The sequence below is a fragment of the Hyperolius riggenbachi genome, chromosome 12 (assembly GCF_040937935.1).
Source record: "Hyperolius riggenbachi isolate aHypRig1 chromosome 12, aHypRig1.pri, whole genome shotgun sequence".
Lineage (NCBI taxonomy): Eukaryota > Metazoa > Chordata > Amphibia > Anura > Hyperoliidae > Hyperolius > Hyperolius riggenbachi.
Window position 1 is genome coordinate 21,498,843 of NC_090657.1, and position 19,810 is coordinate 21,518,652.

Consider the following 19,810-nt stretch of genomic DNA (forward strand, 5'->3'; position numbering starts at 1 on the left):
TGGCAGGGCCAGGGAGGAAAAACAACTTCAAATTGTCTGTTGGCTGTTTTAGACATTGCAAGGAAATGTGCACTGGGCAATCGCACAGCGTTTTTGAAAATCGTATGTCAACTGGGGACAGGCGTCACACTGCCAATCTTGTATCTGCTTTTACGAATTTTAACAACACTGGGAGATTCAAGTAATACAGTATAACAGAGCATTTAAAACTAAAGAAAATACTTTTCAAAATCTTTGGTAAAAAATAATTCTACACACAATTTCTGGTGAGTAATACATCAGGACATATTTATTCCAAACATTGCGTGATATACTTAACCTCCTTGCCGGTTATCCCAAGCTCAGCTCAGGGTAACCTGCGCAGGAGGATTTCTCAGGCCCCGCTGGGCCGATTTGCATAATTTTTTTTTCCTACACGCAGCTAGTACTTTGCTAGCTGCGTGTAGTACGCGATCGCCGCCGCTCGGCGCCGATTCACCGCTACCCGCCGTGCGAGCCGCCCCCCCCACCCCAGACCCCTGCGCAGCCTGGCCAATCAGTGCCAGGCAGCGCTGAGGGGCGGTTCGGGATTGCCTGTGACGTCCCGATGTCCATGACGTCGGTGACGTCATCCTGCCCCGTCGCCATGGCGACCGGGGAAGCCCTGCAGGAAATCCCGTTCTCAACGGGATTTCCTGCATACTCTGAACGCCGAAGGCGATCGGAGTGGGTGGGGGGATGCCGCCGCTCAGCGGCTATCATGTAGCGAGCCCTGGGCTCGCTACATGATTTAAAAAAAAAAAATTTTTTAAAGTGCGGCGCTGCCTCCTTGCTGGATTTTTTAGACCAGCAAGGAGGTTAAGTGGGTATGATCCGAATAAATCAACCAGCAAACTTATTTAGAATAAATCTATACAAAATCTTTATTAATCAATATTTATCAAATAAAATTTGCATTAAAAATGTGCATCCGTCCCGACTGCCCACCTCCCCACCTAGTGGACCGCCCCGCCCCCACATCCACTCCCTATCAGCCCTCCACACCCCAAAAAAACTGCAGAAAAAAGTATCAAAAATCATATGCATATGTTATTCTGCTGCTAGCAGCAAATGTAAAGCGTCCACCTGAGCTCAGAATAAAAAACATGTATAATGGACCACAAAGCTCTGTGCAGTTCATCAACAAGCAGTATGATCCATAAAAACACACTTGATCTTGATAGATATTAATTCCACACGTTTCACAGGTGTATACAATTTCAGAGGGAATGGATACAGTCCAGCATATGCAACAGATCAGAGAGACTTGGCAATTGATCAGCAATAGTAGCAGAGAACACCTCTCCAGACAGTCCTGCAAAGCAGCAAGCCATGCGATGAAGCACACACAGTGTAATGAAAGCAGTCAGCTCAAGCAAAGCTCAAAAGTAAATGATGAAAACAGCATTGGCTCAATGTAGCATAAGCATCCGTGCAGCCAGCATTAATGTAAATCACATGTACCAGTGTTCCTGCATGTGGCGTAGGGAGTCTTCCACCATTGATGCCCATAGGGCTGCTTACGTCTCCTGGTGCTGGAGTAAAGGTCTGGCAAACGCTGGTATCCAAGAAGGACTGGTTGGGCTGACAGCCCTGTGGATCGCCTAGGAAGACGGGATGCCTTGGCGGAGGCCGATGGCCAGGCAGGTCCACGGTGAGGGAGTGCTTCAGGTTGGGACGCAGCACATGCGTACCCTCGACCGGTTTTGCCGGACTTCCGGCTTCCTCTGGAGATACGTCAGTTCCCCGTGCTGTCTCCAATTTATTCCCCCCATCGGGCGGAGAGTGTGGCGCAAGCCACGCCCGCCCCCATCCGCGGCCAATGGCGGGCGGGAAGGCGAGGCCAGCCGACACAGCGGGGCGGCGTAATCCGCAACACACCCGATACGTCAGCACAGCCACGCACACCCGCCGGGCGGTGGGGCGGAGCAGGCAGACACCCCGAGAAAGCACAAAAGCAGCCATCCCGACGCGTCCGCCAGGCCCCGCCCCCACGCCCGGACCGCCGCCGAAGGGTCGGGCGAGACCAGACACCACAGCCCCCAGACCCCACCAGGGAGACAAGAGCATCGGGGACAGCCACTGGTAAGAAGTCCCATTTTCCATAACAGTATCATATATCAAAAAAAGCATCAAACTTGTAAATACAACCTCAACCATAGAACTATATAGGTGGCAGAAACAAATGCAAAATATAATTGTAATGAATATAGCCCAGGGGTTTCCTCATGAACACAACCCACGTTAGTGAGTATGTTGTTCAATCCCCCCGGGGAACAGGGGATCTATGCATAATACATCCACATAAAATTTGTGTCTGGCAGTGTGCGGTGGGACGGCCCTAAATTCCCACGAGCACCAGTATATTCTTATATCGGCAAAAACGAAGCATAGCTTACCTGCTCGTTCAAACCGGGGGGCTTTGTGGCCTCCAATTCAAAAATACATCGCGACTCTTTCTCTAACAATAGGCGGTCCATGTCCCCACCTCTGGCGGAGGCATGGATCCGATCTAGGCCAGCGAATCGCATTTTGTTGGGATTGCCCGCGTGCACTGTTTTAAAATGCCTAGCTACAGGGGTCAGACTGGATACGTTTTTACTCCTAATACTAGTGACATGATCTGAAATACGTGAACGTAGCTCACGTTTCGTTTTGCCTATGTAAAATGCACTACAGGGGCACACAAGAAGGTAAACGACTAGAATCGTGTTACAATTGGCATAATGAGCCAGCTCCCAATCTCTACCATCCGGCAGTCTGATGGATTTACCCACTTGTATGTACCTGCACATAGTGCAGCCACCACACGTATAAGTACCTGTGACTTTGCAATGTTTCCCGTTATCAACAGGGTCTACAAAATGGCTGCTTACCACCCTATCCCTCAAAGAGGGTGCTCGTCTAAAGGAGAATAGGGGTCTAGTGGGAATAAATCTATTCAATTTAGGATCGTTGGCTAGAATATGCCAATGCTTCTCAATGATGTTCACAATCTTGAAGTTTTGAGCTGAATATCTAGTGCAGAAACGCACCGTGGATTCCGTCTCCCGCGTAAATCGAGGGCCAGTCGAGAGCAAAGATGCTCTCGTACTGGCATCCGCCCTCCTAAACGCCTTCCTCAATGTGCCCTCCGGGTACCCACTTTCCCTAAACCTCCTCCTCAATTTATCTGCTTCTTCCATAAAAGATGAATCCTCCGAACAGTTGCGTATTACATGTAAATATTGACCAATGCGAATCCCACGTACAGTATGTGTGGGATGGAAGCTGTCCGCCCTCAAAAGGGAGTTAGTGGCAGTATCCTTTCTATATAGACAGGTCGATAATTGGCCATTTTTATCGATGAGGATAGAGATATCAAGGAAGGGGACCATGGAGGGACTACATTGCACAGTGAATTTCAAGTTCACACAGTTATCGTTTATTGTTTCCACAAACTGGTCCAAGAGAAACCGGGCTCCTGTCCAGAACATGATGATGTCATCGATGTACCTGTGCCACGCCAAGATGTGGCACAGGTACATCGAGAGACCATCATCTGCGAATAGATTGCGTTTCCACTCCCCCAGGTACAGGTTAGCATATGACGGGGCACACGTGGTCCCCATCGCCGCCCCCTGCCCCTGGAGGTAGTGGGATCCCTCAAACATGAAAATGTTCGTCAACAGAAACTCAAGTAAAGTCAATAGGAACCCACTGTGTGCAACACTCTGTATACCCAGCTCGCTCAGGAAGGTCCCCACAGCCCGCATTCCAAGTGCATGTGGAATGCTTGAATATAGGGCCTCCACATCCAGGGTCACTAACAACATCCCCGCAGGACGCTGTACTCCATCCAATACGCGCAATAAGTATGATGTATCACGGATATATGACGGCAAAGCCTGTACGTGTGGCTGCAAAAAACGGTCCACGTATATACTGATCTTCTCCGTTAAAGAGCTACGTCCGGAAGCTATCGGACGACCCGGTGGTCTGTCCAGCCTCTTATGCACCTTAGGTAGGGCATAAAAGGTCGGACAAATTGGATTACCATCTTTCAAAAATAGCGCAGTATTATCATCAATCACATTCCTCATGACTGCGTCTATAATCGAAAAAAGTTCCTGCTGGCATTGAGTGACCCTGGATGCGGGGACCCTCTGGTCGTTTTCTGAGAATATCGAGGCACATGCCTCTATACATATCTACCGACATGATAACCACGTTGCCCCCCTTGTCGGATGGTTTCACAATCCATTTTTTATTTTTGATTAATTCATCCAATGTCTCACTCTCCTCTGGTTTGAGATTGTCCACTGACGACTTACTGCCCCTTAGTTTAGACAGGTCTCTTTCCACCACGTTTATAAAAGTTTTCAGATTGGGACTTAAATTAAAGGGAGGAAATTTGTGTGACCTGTTTCTCAACCCGACATCATCCAGTCGAGGAAGGAAGAACCGGGGGCCCGGCCCAAAAGGAGCCATATCTGTGTCCTCGGTTGAAGCAGAGTTCTCCAGGGCTAGCTCATGTAGTGACTGTAGAGCTATCATATCCTCATCCGACCAAGGTCTGTCGTCCCGGGTTAGCATTAACTGCTTTCGAGAATTATCATACAGAAATTGCAGTAGGATCTTGCGACCAAAGAGGTGCAAGTCCACAACAGTCTCAAATATATCTGCATTATGCGTAGGACAAAAGCCCAACCCTATGGACAACAGCATAAGGTATGGATGGGGAATGATTTCTCCTGTTAGATTGATGACTTGTGAGTCATCTTCCTTCACAGATGGCTCCGATGGCCAGGAACTGGCCAGCTTACACTCATAGAATGCACCATTAATTCTACTGTGTATTAGCGGGTCAATGAGGAACACATGAGACCTTCTGTTAGGGTATAAAAAAACACCTGAAGTGAGAAGGATATGGAAGCTGCCATATTTATTTCATTTTAAACAATGCAATTTGCCTGGCTATCCTGCAGATCCTCTACGCCTTATACTTTATCCATAGGCCCTGAACAAGTATGCAGATCAGATGTTTCAGGCTGATGTTTGACTGGATGTGTCATATGTTTATTCAAAGTGGATTATTTAGACACTACTGATGCATGGAATGTTAGCAGGGCAGCCAGGCAACTGGTATTGTATAAAAGGAAATAAATATGGGATACAAGATAAAGAGTGGTGGGTAAACAGGACATACTCAAAATGGTAAACTATTGGCAGTGGGGTACCGAAAGGGTCAGTACTTGGTCCAATTCTTTTCAATGTATTAATGATTTAGTAGACTGAATACAGAGTAATGTAGCCATCTTTGAGGTGCTTATATACTATTCCCGCTGTATCAGTCCCTTTTGAGGCCACATCTGGATACAGTTTTGGGCACCACACTATAGAATGGACATTGACCTTCTAGAACGGGTACAAAGACGGGCAACTAAATTAAACAAATTGATGGATTATCTTACTAACCAAGTAATGTTAGCACAAACTGGGTTTATTTAGCTTGGAAAAAAGGCAACTGGGAGGTGACTTGATTAACATGTATAAATACATCAGAGGGCAAGACAAAAGCTTGGCAGATGAGCTTTTTGTCCCTAGGGTTGTAGGACAAGGGGCATGATCTGCATCTGGAGGAATTAAGTTTTTTTTCTCATCCATTTAGAAAGGGGTACTTCACAGTTAGGGCCTTTTTCCACTACACAGCTGAATCGCAAAATCGCAAATCGCTAGCGATTTTTTGATCGCTAGAGTTGCTACTTTATCATAGAAATCATGAGAAGTATTTTCCACTATAGTGATTTAATTTGTAAATTGCAATCGCTTTCTGGAGCGATTTTAAGAGGGATAATGCAATGCAAATGAAAAATCGCAATCACATAACAAAATTAATGAAAAATCGCAATCGCTGGCGTTTGTGATTTGTGATTGCGATTGCTAGTGAAAAAGGGCTTTAGCGGACCATTCACACTAGAAAATCGCGGTAAAAATCATGGAAAAATCGCCGTGATTTTCACGGTCGAAATCGCGGTGATTTTTCCGGGATTTTAATGAAAGTGAAGTTTTATAAAATGCTAGCCAATCGCAAAAAGGTTAGAAAAGCACTTCTAGTGTGAATGGGCCCTTTAGACCTTGTTCACATTGCGTTCTGTTCGTGTGGCCGTTAGCGGTGGGCGTTTTTTGACGCATATTTTTTTTTGATTCCTGGTGCTTGGGTAGGCGATTTGTTTTTGTGCTTAGCGGTTTTCTAAGCGGTATTTCTGAGTGGTTTTGTAATTCACCCCCTGACGCAAGTCAATGGCTAATTTGCATATATTCAGCAGTGTTGCTCTGGGAGACATCTCAAGCTCACTCCAACCTGAATTATCGCAAATTCTTTCTGTTTTAGGAAAGCAAACTTTTGTTTTTCTGACGCAAGTCAGGAAGTGAATTCTTTGACCCGGAAAATAATAAATACCATGTATTTATTCTTAAAAACGTGAACGCAATCGCTACACAAAGCGATTTTGTGAGCGTTTTGCGCACGACCTGCGCTAATATGAACCTTCTCATTGTCCACATGGTCGGGGGGCAATTTGAAAAAAAAACTAAACGAAAACGCCTGCAGTGTGAACAAGCCCATAAAATCTAGAATATCCTGCTGGCTAAAACAAAATTCAACTGTATAAACGCATAATATTTTGACCAATTTGGTTTTATATTCCACATTCCTGTCTTATGATATTAGGACCCCTTAATACTATACTTTATGTGATTTGCTGCATTTTTTGATCCGTTTTTGATAACATGCAAACCATGAACATCTTTAAAATGTTGAAAATCACTGTAACCCTTTTATACTAGTGCGATCCAATTGTGGTTCTATTTCGTCCGATTGCAAATGTCCTGCATGCTACAGGAAAATCCCAAAATGCAACTGCGGAAAAAACACATTTTGAAGTCTCTCAGGGCTTGTTCACTCCTAGGGCGTTTTGCGTTTTTTTTTTGAGCGCACCAAACACACAATTGGAGAAACTCACTCCCAAACAGTTCTCTGCTGCTTTATAAAGCCTGCAGGCTGCTTATAAGCCAATGAGAAGTGCACACATAATACACCTAGCTTGCAGTGATAATCAAGCAGAAGCTGAGCCAGTCAGCCAATTAGTTGGAGAGGGCTTCAGTTGCATATAGACAATGGCTATATGACCAGCAGGGGGCACCAGCGTGCAGGATATTCCCTCTCATCTGCCCCCCTCCTAACTAAACTGCATGGCTCATGCACCATTGTTTTTAATTTTTTTTGAGCGCAGGCGATTTTAAAAAACACCCTAAAATCGCTAGTGCAATGAATCCTTATGGGACAGTTCATATCACTGCGTTTCGTTTGCTTTCCGCTCAGCAAAGTGCTGCATGTACCATTTTTAGGGTGTTTTTGCTACAATGGAAGGTATAAGAAAAGCGCAAAAAGCCCACAAAATCGATCTGTGCAGCGATTTGCGCTTTGATTCATAAATGCATTGAAAGAGTTCACTTCCTGACTTGCGTCAGTAAGTGATAAAACAAATCGCTCTGCAAAATCGCTTTAAAAAGCGCTGTACACAAAATCTGAGCACGCAGTGGAGCGCCAGGAGGCGAAAAAAACATGCAAAAAATTTGAAAATCACTGGTGTTTGCGATTTTGATTTTAGATGTGAAGAAAGCCTCAAAGATATAGCATTGAGTTTGCGACTGCGTTTTGCAATTTTCAGTGTAAAACAACCCTTTTCATTGTTAAATTTACCAATGTAATACGTGACAACCAATCTTTGCTGTTGTTATCAACAGCATTCATGAAGCTTGCCTTAGTACGTGTTCCCTTTGCTCCACCCATACTTTCCAGCCAAAGCAAGAAAACGAAACTAGAAAAAGGAGGATCACAGTCAAGCCCAGAGTAGGAAGAGTCTCACATTACAAGGGGGACGCAGCTAAGATGGACGCAGCTGAATGAAATGTAAGTGACCAACACAGTGCATGTCACCAAAGTCGTATTATACTGCCAGATCAGACAGCACAAGACAATGTTGTGCAGATAAAAAAAAAGAGGTCAGCAATGGAATAATCTGCAGTATATACTATACAGTGTATGACAGGCGGTAGATAGGACAGAGCAATGTAGATCCAGGGCCGGTTTAAGCAATAATGGGGCCTCAGGGCAAAATAAACCTGGGGGGGCCTCAACATTAAGGGACCATTTTTGCAGCTGGTATAGTCAGGGTGTGAAGCCCCAATCGGTTACAGCTCCACATTCTGGCTATCCCAGCCTGCATGGGGACAAGGGGTTAAAAAGTTTTAGGAGGGGGGGCCCCACATAATTGAAAACAATTTTTTTCCCACACTCTAAACATAAAAAAAAAAAATTGGGAAAATAAGAAAAAATGCCAGGGATCTTCATACAGTCATATTGCGGCTGTGTAGCGATCCCTGGCCAAAGCGCTGCGTATAGACTCCCTGGAAACCCCGTCAGGAAATTTATTGCGCTTTCGTTTGATGTATGTAAAATTACACTACTGTTAGGTTTGCTACTAAAAGTGACATTTACCGCATTTAAAAGTATACTTTTTTCCTTCGAAACTTTGAAAAATCGATTTTCTCAAAAACTATAAGGTCTTTTTGAAAATTAGTTTTTTTCCTCTTATTCCTAATGATCTCCTTAACATATCCTGCAAATTTAGGGTTTCTAGCATTTAAGGTGGATTTGCTATTAACCGTTAAAGTCAGCGGGTTTTTAAATGTGTATTTTTTTTACTTTGAAACTTTAAAATCGATTTTCTCAAACTATAAGGTCTTTTTGAAAAAAATGTTTTTCCTCTTGTAGCCACTGGGGGTCCCTACAAGCTCTGGGGCCCTGGGGCAATTGCCTCCCCTGCCTCTATGGTAGCGCTGGCCCTGTGTAGATCTCTGGAAAGGTTAGTAATGAGATCACCTGAAGAATACACAGTGTATCTGTCAGGTAGTAGGAAGGTAGGTAGAAAGAGCAATGTTCTGCAGTTTTCTAGAGAGGCTTGCATTGGAATTGTCTGTAGAATACAGTATGTAACGGTCTAGAGGGAGATGGACAGCGTAATATTCTGCACATAGAAAGGTTACTTAAGTTTCGGCTCTGGTAAAAAAGCTTTACTGGGTAGGGGGGCATAATCAAATACTCACCGCGCCTCCCGCTCCCCTCCATCCCCCTCCATTCTCCTCCAGTCAATCCTGTTCTCCTGGGCGACTGGGGTGACTCCAAACTCAGACATACTGTGCCCCGTCCTTTCTGCTCACCTGTGGCTGTGTCGTGTCATGTCACAGGACAGGAGCGCGCGCGCTCCCCCCACGTCACGCCGGGATGCAGGAGTGAGTGCGCTCTTGTCCTGTGACATCACTACGCGGCCACAGGGGAGCGAGTGCATGTGCAGCGCAGTATGTCCGGGTTTGGAGTCACCCAGAACGGGACTTACTGGAGGAGAATGGTGGGAGACGGAGGGGAATGGAAGGCGAGGTGAGTATTTGATTAAGGCCTCCTACCCAGTACAGCTTCACTTTTTACAAGAGCTTTCAGCTCTGGTATCTCTTAACGTGCCCATACACACATCGATTTTCTCATTCGATTCCCTGCAGACTTGATCACTTTAAGGGCCCGTTTACACTATACACCAATTTGCGCGTTTCCCCGCGTGTGAGCTGCAAGGCGAAATGCTGCCTGTCTATAACATGGCTTGCCATACAAATCATACTTTGTTGCAAATGTGGATGGCATGCTGCAGATTTATGTAGCATGCAGCCAAATCCCTAAGCCGTGCGTGGCATGACTAGTGAATAAGGCTGCGGCTACACAGCAAAGCCTCCCAGTGGAAATCAGCGCTCATTGAATCGCATTGGAATTGATTCATTGTTAATTCAATCAATTTTGCCCAAAAATCAATGAAAAGTTTTGATTGGACAGGACGGAAAATCTAGGCCAATTGGGGCAGGGCAGGAGTGGTGGAGATGGTCGATAGGCCGAATCCCTGCTGGAATCTATTACAAATCGATGTGTGCAGTAGGAATAGATTCCTTTCTGAAAGGAATTGATTGTTTTGGAACATTGGTTTGAAATCTCTAATTGTATGGCCAGCTAGCAGTGACGGGAATGTTATCTGTATATCTGTCATTTATGTCCACAAACTGGTTATGCCTTCAGTGAGTGTCCACACCCTCAGCAGAATAAAGAATGTGTCGACAACAATACCCATGGAAAAAATGCATGCAAGTAAACCTAAGTAATCTCAGGGAACAATGTTTTGCTAATAATGCCAATCTCCCTTTTTACGCACAAAACAGTTATATTAGTTTTTATATTTTTGTTGTACAATAATAATTGTTTTGTACAGTTTTATTAGTGGGAAAGGGAGGAGGCATTGAGTATCTTGCCTAAGGCACCAAAATATTCAGAAACATCTCTGATACCACTATTGAACGGTATACTATGTGGCAATGTGCATGGTGCAGTTTTAAGGAGGGGATGTTTGCATATCACTATATACAGCATGTCTCCATGTATTGGTGGTATTTCATAAAAAGGAGCCTTGTCATTATACATAGGAGTAGTAACTAGTTTTAGGGTTAAATGGGCAGCACGGTGGCGTACTGATTAGCGCTCTTGAAGGGGCGTAACAATAGACCTTGCAAGGGATGCAGCCACAGGGGGCCCAGAAGCCGCAGGGAGCCCAGTAGAGGGAGAAGTTTATTTTCCCTGTCAACTGAGAGATTGACAACTAAGGGCATGGAGATAAAATAAACCTTTCTGTTCGCTGCACACTTGTTCTAATGACTGCATCTGCTCAGCCACTGATAAGGAATCACATAAGGGTCTTGTGTACAGCGCCGCTCCCCACCCAACCTCTCTACCCCTCCCCAAGTGCTATGTACTGTAGTGATGCTGGAGAAGTCTGCAGAGCCAGGAGGACAGAGTGAGTGTAATAAGCTGAGGCTGGGTTTTCTCTATGCTCTTTCTGCACACTGAGGGCTTGATTCACTAAAGTGAGATAACTGCTATCACAGCAGTTATCACATGATCTGCCGCGCGCAAAGGTTTTCACGCGCACAGTGTTACTTCCCGGGAATAAGCAAAGGTTTGTGCGCGATCACGTGCACGTTTCAAGTGAACCGCGTACGTGATCATGCACAAACCTTCGCTTATGATGTAAAGTAACGCTGTGCACGTGAAAAACTTTGCATGCGGCAGATCATGTGATAACTGCTGTGATAGCATTTATCACGGCTTTGTGAATCGAGCCCCCAGTGTGTCTGGATGTGTGAAAACATGCACTTTTTTTTACAGAAGCTAATGTAATTGATAGAGAAAATGCGTGCAGTGCTTCACTGCTGTCTGTATGGGGAACACACATTCACCTGTGCACTAGCCAACTGAATAACATTGGTTCTCAGTTTACCTGTGCAGAAAGCGAAGGGGGGGGCATCCAAAATTTTGCAGGGGGGGGGCAGTGATTTCTAGTTAAGCCCCTGCGTTCTTGCCTTTCAGCACTGGATTCCTGGTTCGAATCCCAGCCGGGGCAATGTCTGCAAGGTTTTATATGTTCTTCCTGTGTCTGTGTGGGTTTTCTCCGGGCACTCCAGTTTCCTCCCACATCCCCAAAACATGGAAAAGGTAATTGGCACAAGTTGAGACACCAGAATAACTGCAGGTATCCTGCAGTTCACAGCACCGCCCCCTTTATTTCCCTGCTACTGTTAACTTTGGATGGAGCAGTACTGTGTGTACAGAGCATGGAGCAGCAGCGTGTGTACAGAGCACGGAGCAGCAGCGTGTGTACAGAGCATGGAGCAGCAGCGTGTACAGAGCATGGAGCAGCAGCGTGTGTACAGAGCACGGAGCAGCAGCGTGTGTACAGAGCACGGAGCAGCAGCGTGTGTACAGAGCATGGAGCAGCAGCGTGTGCACAGAGCATGGAGCAGCAGTGTGTGCACAGAGCATGGAGCAGCAGCGTGTGTACAGAGCATGGAGCAGCAGTGTGTGTACACAGCATGGAGCAGCAGTGTGTGTACAGAGCATGGAGCAGCAGTGTGTGTACAGAGCATGGAGCAGCAGCGTGTGTACAGAGCATGGAGCAGCAGTGTGTGTACACAGCATGGAGCAGCAGTGTGTGTACAGAGCATGGATCAGCAGTGTGTGTATAGAGCATGGAGCAGCAGTGTGTGTATAGAGCATGGAGCAGCAGTGTGTGTACAGAGCATTGAGCAGCAGTGTGTGTACAGAGCATGGAGCAGCAGTGTGTGTACACAGCATGGAGCAGCAGTGTGTGTACACAGCATGGAGCAGCAGTGTGTGTACAGAGCATGGAGCAGCAGTGTGTGTACAGAGCATGGAGCAGCAGTGTGTGTACAGAGCATGGAGCAGCAGGGTGTGTGCAGAGCATGGAACAGCAGCAGTGTGTGTACAGAGCATTGAGCAGCAGTGTGTGTACAGAGCATGGAGCAGCAGTGTGTGTACACAGCATGGAGCAGCAGTGTGTGTACACAGCATGGAGCAGCAGCGTGTGTACAGAGCATGGAGCAGCAGTGTGTGTACAGAGCATGGAGCAGCAGTGTGTGTACAGAGCATGGAGCAGCAGTGTGTGTACAGAGCATGGAGCAGCAGTGTGTGAACAAAGCATTGAGCAGAAGTGTGTGTACAGAGCATGGAGCAGCAGTGTGTGTACAGAGCATGGAGCAGCAGTGTGTGTACAGAGCATGGAGCAGCAGTGTGTGTACAGAGCATGGAGCAGCAGCGTGTGTACAGAGCATGGAGCAGCAGTGTGTGTACAGAGCATGGAGCAGCAGTGTTTGTACAGAGCATGGAGCAGCAGTGTGTGCACAGAGCATGGAGCAGCAGTGTGTGCACAGAGCATGGAGCAGCAGTGTGTGCACAGAGCATGGAGCAGCAGTGTGTGCACAGAGCATGGAGCAGCAGTGTGTGCACAGAGCATGGAGCAGCAGTGTGTGCACAAAGCATGGAGCAGCAGTGTGTGTACAGAGCATGGAGCAGCAGTGTGTGTACAGAGCATGGAGCAGCAGCGTGTGTACAGAGCATGGAGCAGCAGTGTGTGTACAGAGCATGGAGCAGCAGTGTTTGTACAGAGCATGGAGCAGCAGTGTGTGTATAGAGCATGGAGCAGCTCTGGGGAACTTACAGAGTCGGGTATGAGCACAGCCCTGTGCCCTGCTGTGTGAATGCTTCACTTTCCCTTTCATTACCAATATCGGCTGTCATTATTATCTGTATCCAAACTGCTCCTGATCGATCCCGTTGTCGGATGGGAAATAGCATTATGTGTACCCAGCATTGTCCTACCATATTATTATACTGTATTGTGCGTGGCTGAGGGAGACTTTTCAGCAATACCCCTGCCCCCTTGAAAATCCTGGGTTTGCCCCTGAGTAGGAACCACAAACTGTCAGAATGCTTGAATACCACTGTGACAGTTTGTATTTCACATTTGTTCATTAATACATTTTATGCAATGTATTTTACATTTTTTGCAGATAAATGACAAGAAGACAAAATGAAAGAATGAATAATGGGTAAGTACCAATGGTTCATTACTCAGAATGTTCATTGTTATTAATCACAACCGGTTCTCTCATGAAGCAAGGTGAAGAGGTGCAGAGATTTACAGGGGCGGCATGATTGTACTGTGTGCTTACATTAACAGCATGTAGTCAGAGTAGGAAGAGAAGCGAGATGAAAGCGAGGTGAAGAGGTTATAATTGAGGAAAAGCAGCTTGTTGTGCTGTGTGAGGAGTCTGACCGTGAGTGAGGAGGGGGGAGGCAGGAGAGCAGCAGTGTTTCATTTGACTCACACAGCAGAAAGGAGGAGGTGGCACTGCTGTCCTGACTGTGGAGAAATGGAGGACGGCCAACTGGCTAAGGGTGAGCTGAGCAGCTTGTTTGTCACAGATTCTGCAGCATGTCATGTCTCAAGTTGTTGCATATGCTCCCTTGCTGACTGAGAACATTAAAGAGACACTGAAGCGAGAATAATTCTCGCTTCAGAGCTCTGCTAAAACGCCGCTATCCCGCGGCTAAACGGGGGTCCCTTCACCCCTAACCCCTTTGCAAAATCAACGACCAAATTGGTCGTAAATTTTGCTCTTCCTGGAGGCAAGGCTAACGGCTGCAGCCCTGCCTCCAGTCGCGTCTATCAGACGCGCATCGCCGCCTCTCCCCCGCCCCTCTCAGTGAAGGAAGACTGAAAGGGGCGGGGGAGAGGCGGAGGTACGCGTCTGATAGACGCGCGGGAGGCAGGGCTGCGGCGGTTAGCCCTGCCCCAATGCGGAGGAGATTCCGCGATGTACAGAGGGGATTTGGGGGTGAAGGGACCCCCGTTTAGCCGCGGGATAGCGGCGTTTTAGCAGGGGCACACATGCCCCTGCTAACTATGAGGTCTGAAGCGAGATTTATTCTCGCTTCAGACTCTCTTTAAATGAAGCAGAATAAATTGTCAGGTGCTGTGCTATCATTCCAAATCGAGAAGGGGGTGGGGGGTGGGGGGGCATCCTCACAAGTTTGCCTCAGGCAGCAAAAAGTCTAGAACCGGCCCTGTTATTAATAAATTAAAAGTTAAAGGAAGGAGAGCTTTGGGTTGTTTTTAAGGGTTCTCCTTTATTCATTTATTGATATTTTTCCCCCAAGAAGTATAATAACAATTCTCACTTTCAACCATGTAACTAGTACAGTTTTCTCCTGCATGCAATGATCTTTACTGAGAGTGGAGACACTTCTCCACCCCACCAATCATATACATGGGCATATGCTCTGCCTGTGTTCAGGCCCAGACATTCGCATAACTCCCAACTGCACGTTTTTCGGAGGGACAGTCCCTCTTTGGGAATCAAGTCCCACTCTTCCTCTTTCAGGACAGATGTACAGATCTCTGTAAATATATGTATTTTTCTACTGGAAAATTTGTTTAATTGACCCCAAACTTTATTCCAATAATTTAAAGGGAACTAAGCAACCTTTCTTTCACTGGAATTTCTCCTGGCACAGAAGCTGCCATGTCCCCCCTCTCCTTCATGCAGTCCTTATTTATAGAAGTCAGAAATGCTATCTTGACACATTCACTCTAGGTAATCTCTTTGAAGAAACTGTCGTAATTACCCACTTCTCTCTGTTGATGAAAAGGTATTGTTTACTTTTTGTTAATGACTACAATAAAACAATTAGCTTCCTGAAATCTCTGCGGCCGGGGACGGACAGGCAGGCCTGCTAAAGTAGGCTAATAAAACTACTTTGAATGTAAAATAAAAGGTAAAATGGAAGTTTATTTTAATAATGAGACATATTGTTGGCATGCATTTTTCATGTGCTATTGAAATGCCCTGGGTGCTAAAAATGGTGCTCAGTTCACTTTAAATTGATATATTTCTTACTTTCAAATGGTAATCTGAAGAAAAACTGATGACAGAAAGGATTAGTGTGGTTTGAATTCAAAAATGACATCTTTTGGTTATGATTTTTTTGTGGGATGTATGGCTAGGGGTGTGGTGGGTGTGTGATTAGAGGAGTGGCTGGGGCGTGTCTTAAAGCGACCCGCTTTCTCATCTGAAAAAGTTGGAAGGTATGCATTCAGATGGATAGAATGACTGTGACTGACTATAAATACTAAACAATAGTATCAAAAAATAGAGCAATTTGTAAAATTCCATGTCCATGGAAAATATAACACAATGTATAACCTAACTAAGTATCCATGGTCATCAAAAAACCAAGCAGCAACTGACTTAATATAGGCAAAGTATGTAATATTTATTAATTACGTATCCAAACAAATAAAAACAAATACAAATCTCCAGTGTGGCTGGGAGGGAACAAATAAGTAATCAGATGATAAATAAATGATGAACAGATATCGGGGGTGAGGAAGTAAGCAACAAATCACATATAAATGTACTGGTAAACTGAACAGCACCCACTCCTCAATATAATAATCCTAAGCATAGTGCATATCATACGCTGCCAGTATTGTGAAAATGAATGCCTCACCGTTCCAATAGCACAGACCCTCGCAGCCCCGCCGGAGAGAATCTCCGAAGAAGCACCGTAGGGGGTGCGATACATGTGAGGTCCCTTTGTCTCCGGCGGGGCTGCGAGGGTCTGTGCTATTGGAACGGTGAGGCATTCATTTTCACAATACTGGCAGCGTATGATATGCACTATGCTTAGGATTATTATATTGAGGAGTGGGTGCTGTTCAGTTTACCAGTACATTTATATGTGATTTGTTGCTTACTTCCTCACCCCCGATATCTGTTCATCATTTATTTATCATCTGATTACTTATTTGTTCCCTCCCAGCCACACTGGAGATTTGTATTTGTTTTTATTTGTTTGGATACGTAATTAATAAATATTACATACTTTGCCTATATTAAGTCAGTTGCTGCTTGGTTTTTTGATGACCATGGATACTTAGTTAGGTTATACATTGACTATAAATACTAGGGATGCCTTCATTTGAACTGAGAAAACCACTTGTAGTAGTGCTGAAACCGGGGCCGGATTTACCATAAGACACGGTAGGCACGTACCTACAGGCGCCTGATAATAGAAAGGTGACTCACTCTTCTCCCCAAGCTCCTCCCTCCTTCCCTATGCAGAGTCCTGAGCAGAGTGTAAATGAGAGGTTACTCACGTGGCTCTCTGCATTTCACGGACGAGATCTCCTTTCAGTCAGGGGCCCTCTAGATACTTAATACTGAGGTTCCTCTAGCTACCTAAAACCTGCTATTGTAATAGAGAAAACTCACACATAGGGCATGATTCACAAAGCTTTTTCACCTGTTTTCACCTTATCTCACCTTATCTACGTTACTTTTTTAAAGAGACACTGAAGCGAAAAAAAATATATATGATATAATGAATTGGTTGTGTACTATGAATAATTACTAGAAGATTAGCAGCAAAGAAAATATTCTCATATTTTTATTTTCAGGTATATAGTGTTTTTTCTAACATTGCATCATTCTATAATATGTGCAGATTACACAACACTCAGCATTCAAAATGAGTCTTTCAGAGCAGTCTGTGAAGTAATGACCTCTCCTCTAGCAGAGGAAAAGTAAACAGTTCAATTACAGTTGAGATAATAAAAGTCAGATAACAGCCCTCTCCACGACTATTAGTCGGAGAGCTTAATAGCTTTTTTGCATAGAGATAACAACTGGAGTTTCTCAACTCTTCCTGTACTGGAAACAATTAGACTGATGTATCTGATCTTAATGTTTTTTTTCTTAGCTGTACTACACATACAAATCATAATATCATCATTTTTTTTTCGCTTCAGTGTCTCTTTAAGCTCCCAAAGAGCAAAAATATAATATAATAAAGGTTAGAAAAGTAATATTGAAATGAAGTTAATCAGGAACAACTTACTTTGAGTGATCATTTTGCTTGTAAATTGTGAGAAAGCGCGGAGGAGCCGCCGCCATGAGCCGGCGGCGGGCGGCTCCTTCCGCACTCAGCCTTGTCTCGCACGGAGAGGCAGCCGCCTCCTCGCATCATGAGGCGGCTGCCTCCGTGCATGAGGCCGCAGAACGCGGCGAAACCGCCGCGTTGGGTGCGGCGAGTAGCCCGCAGGTCCCCGCTGCGGAGTCACCGCTGAGCGGGGCTGCGCTGGCTGGGACTCGTAGTCCCTCTAGTTTTAGAGTGACGCGCGCGCGCGCACTCAGGCAGGGGATATATGGCAGCAAGGAAGGGGTCAGCTGACCAGGCTGGTCAGCTGATCCTGGCTCCACACCTCATTGGTCCAGCACTTAGGGAGGTGCTGGAGAGAGGAGATGTATATATACTGCTAGCTGTTCATTTGTTCCTTGTCTGGCGTTGCGTTCACATACGTGGGAGCACCCAGATCCGTTAGTCAGATCCGTTAGTGTGCCGGGACCAGCTGGAGCTGTAATCCTACACTAAGCTAGATTTGTTGATAGCTTAAAGTACTAGTTTGATTGTGATTATTTGTTATGACCTTTGCCTGCCTCGACTATCCTTCTGAACCTTGACCTTGTACCTCGTTATCTCTGATACTCCGTTGCTGAACCCAGCCTGTACCTTGACTCCGCCTCTGCCTCCTGATTTTGTACTCCGATATTTCTGATACCCCTGTTGCCGAACCCTGCCTGTACCTTGACTCCGCCTCTGCCTCCTGATTTTGTACTTTATCTGTCTGTGTGTGTACGACCTGGCTTGTCCGACCTCGAGAACCGACCTCACCATTGGAGGAGGTTCCTCGTTCTGTTAGTAACCCTTCCGCCTGAGGGTGACTTTCAGAAGATACTTCCTGCTAGCAGTCTGACTCCTCCCGTCTTGGAGAGCTCAGGGTTGCGGAAGTAATCTGTACAGTACGTCTTACTGTACTGAGGCCTAGTCCTCTAAGTGTTACTGTTACACCTAAACACTACACTCTACTCCGGTGAACAGAGGTTAGCTAGTATATTGGATTATCGGTGATACTGCAGATCACATATAATCTAGTATACGTCTGTATTCCCCGTGACGCTGCAGGTCACCGGTAATCAGACCTCTCTGCGCCCACCGATCGTTACAGAACGCCAGACCCAAAAAATGCAAATGGACGCACATACTGACCGTCTGGGCGCACTTGCCACTTCGGTGGAAAACATCAACCAAGTGCTGGGTAGCCACAAGACTATGATTGATGTCCTGTCAGGCTCTGTGCAAACCCTCCAGACGTCAGTTGATTCAGTGCGATCCTCTCCTAGTACTGACATACGTATGCCTGTACCTGAAAAATTTTCCGGCCACAAGTCTGACTTCCGGAATTTCAGGAGTAGAGTGCTATCATATTTTGAATTGAGACCCCGATCCTCGGGACTGAGACCCAACGGGTCATTTTTATTAAAACGTTGCTGACTGGCGACTCCCAGTCCTGGGCATATAACCTACCCTCTACTGATATAGCTCTGACCTCAGTAGAAGAATTCTTTAAGGCCATGGCCGTAATTTACGACGACCCTGACCTTGCTGCGTCCTCTGAGCGGAAGCTCAAACTCCTGCGGCAAGGCAGAGGTTCGGTTGAGGATTATGCGGCAGAGTTCCGTAGGTGGTCAGTCACGGCTCGATTTGACAACTTTGCTTTAATGGATTACTTCTTGTCTGGGTTGTCGGAGGAGGTCTCCGACTTAATGTTAACAGTACCCGAGCCCAAGACAGTTGACGAGGCCATATCATCGGCCATCCAAATGGATCGCAGGTTGCGCCATCAGAGGCAGGCTAGGGGCAGTCACCGTGTCAGGGTGACATCATATGTGGCACCGTCCGCTACACCCCTAGTAACACCTTCTCCGCCTGTCTCTCCCTCCCCAGCCTTGCCGCCGCCCGAACCAATGCAGATTGGTCGGTCGAGACTGACCCAGGTAGAGCGAAGGCGAAGAATGACAGAACAGCTGTGCCTGTACTGTGCAGCAGCAGGGCATAGGGTGCGAAACTGTCCTAACAGGTCGGGAAACGAGTTTGCCTAGGAATAGTGGGGGGTGACACCCTAGGCACACAAACTGCACCCCTTAAGGAAAAGAAGTTACTGCTCCCTTGTACGGTTACATGGGAGAATAATTATCGTTTTTTGTATTGCACATGTCAACCTCCACTATCATCCTAGGCATGCCCTGGTTGCAACTCCACTCACCTCAAATAGACTGGGCCACAGGGCAGTTAACCACTTGGTCACCTCGTTGTTTTCAGCAGTGTTTGGGGAAGTTGACCCTGGGGCAAACCAGAATTCAGGTGGAGGGGGTACCCGACCAATATTCCGAGTAT

The 19,810-nt window shown here is 46.1% G+C and overlaps 1 protein-coding gene across 2 annotated transcripts in view; it reads left to right on the plus strand.

Moving 5' to 3' along the window:
- LOC137541331 (sterile alpha motif domain-containing protein 9-like) overlaps positions 1-19,810 on the plus strand; it is a 67,587-nt gene that overhangs the window by 32,611 nt on the left and 15,166 nt on the right. The window contains exons 1-2 of one of the 2 annotated variants that reach the window (XM_068262581.1): positions 7,888-7,972; positions 13,522-13,560. In XM_068262581.1, the coding sequence (XP_068118682.1) occupies positions 13,557-13,560 (4 nt within the window). In that variant the 5' untranslated portion in view covers positions 7,888-7,972; positions 13,522-13,556. Of the gene's footprint in view, positions 1-7,887; positions 7,973-13,521; positions 13,561-19,810 lie in introns of those variants that run through there. The other variant, XM_068262582.1, reaches the window with a different exon arrangement.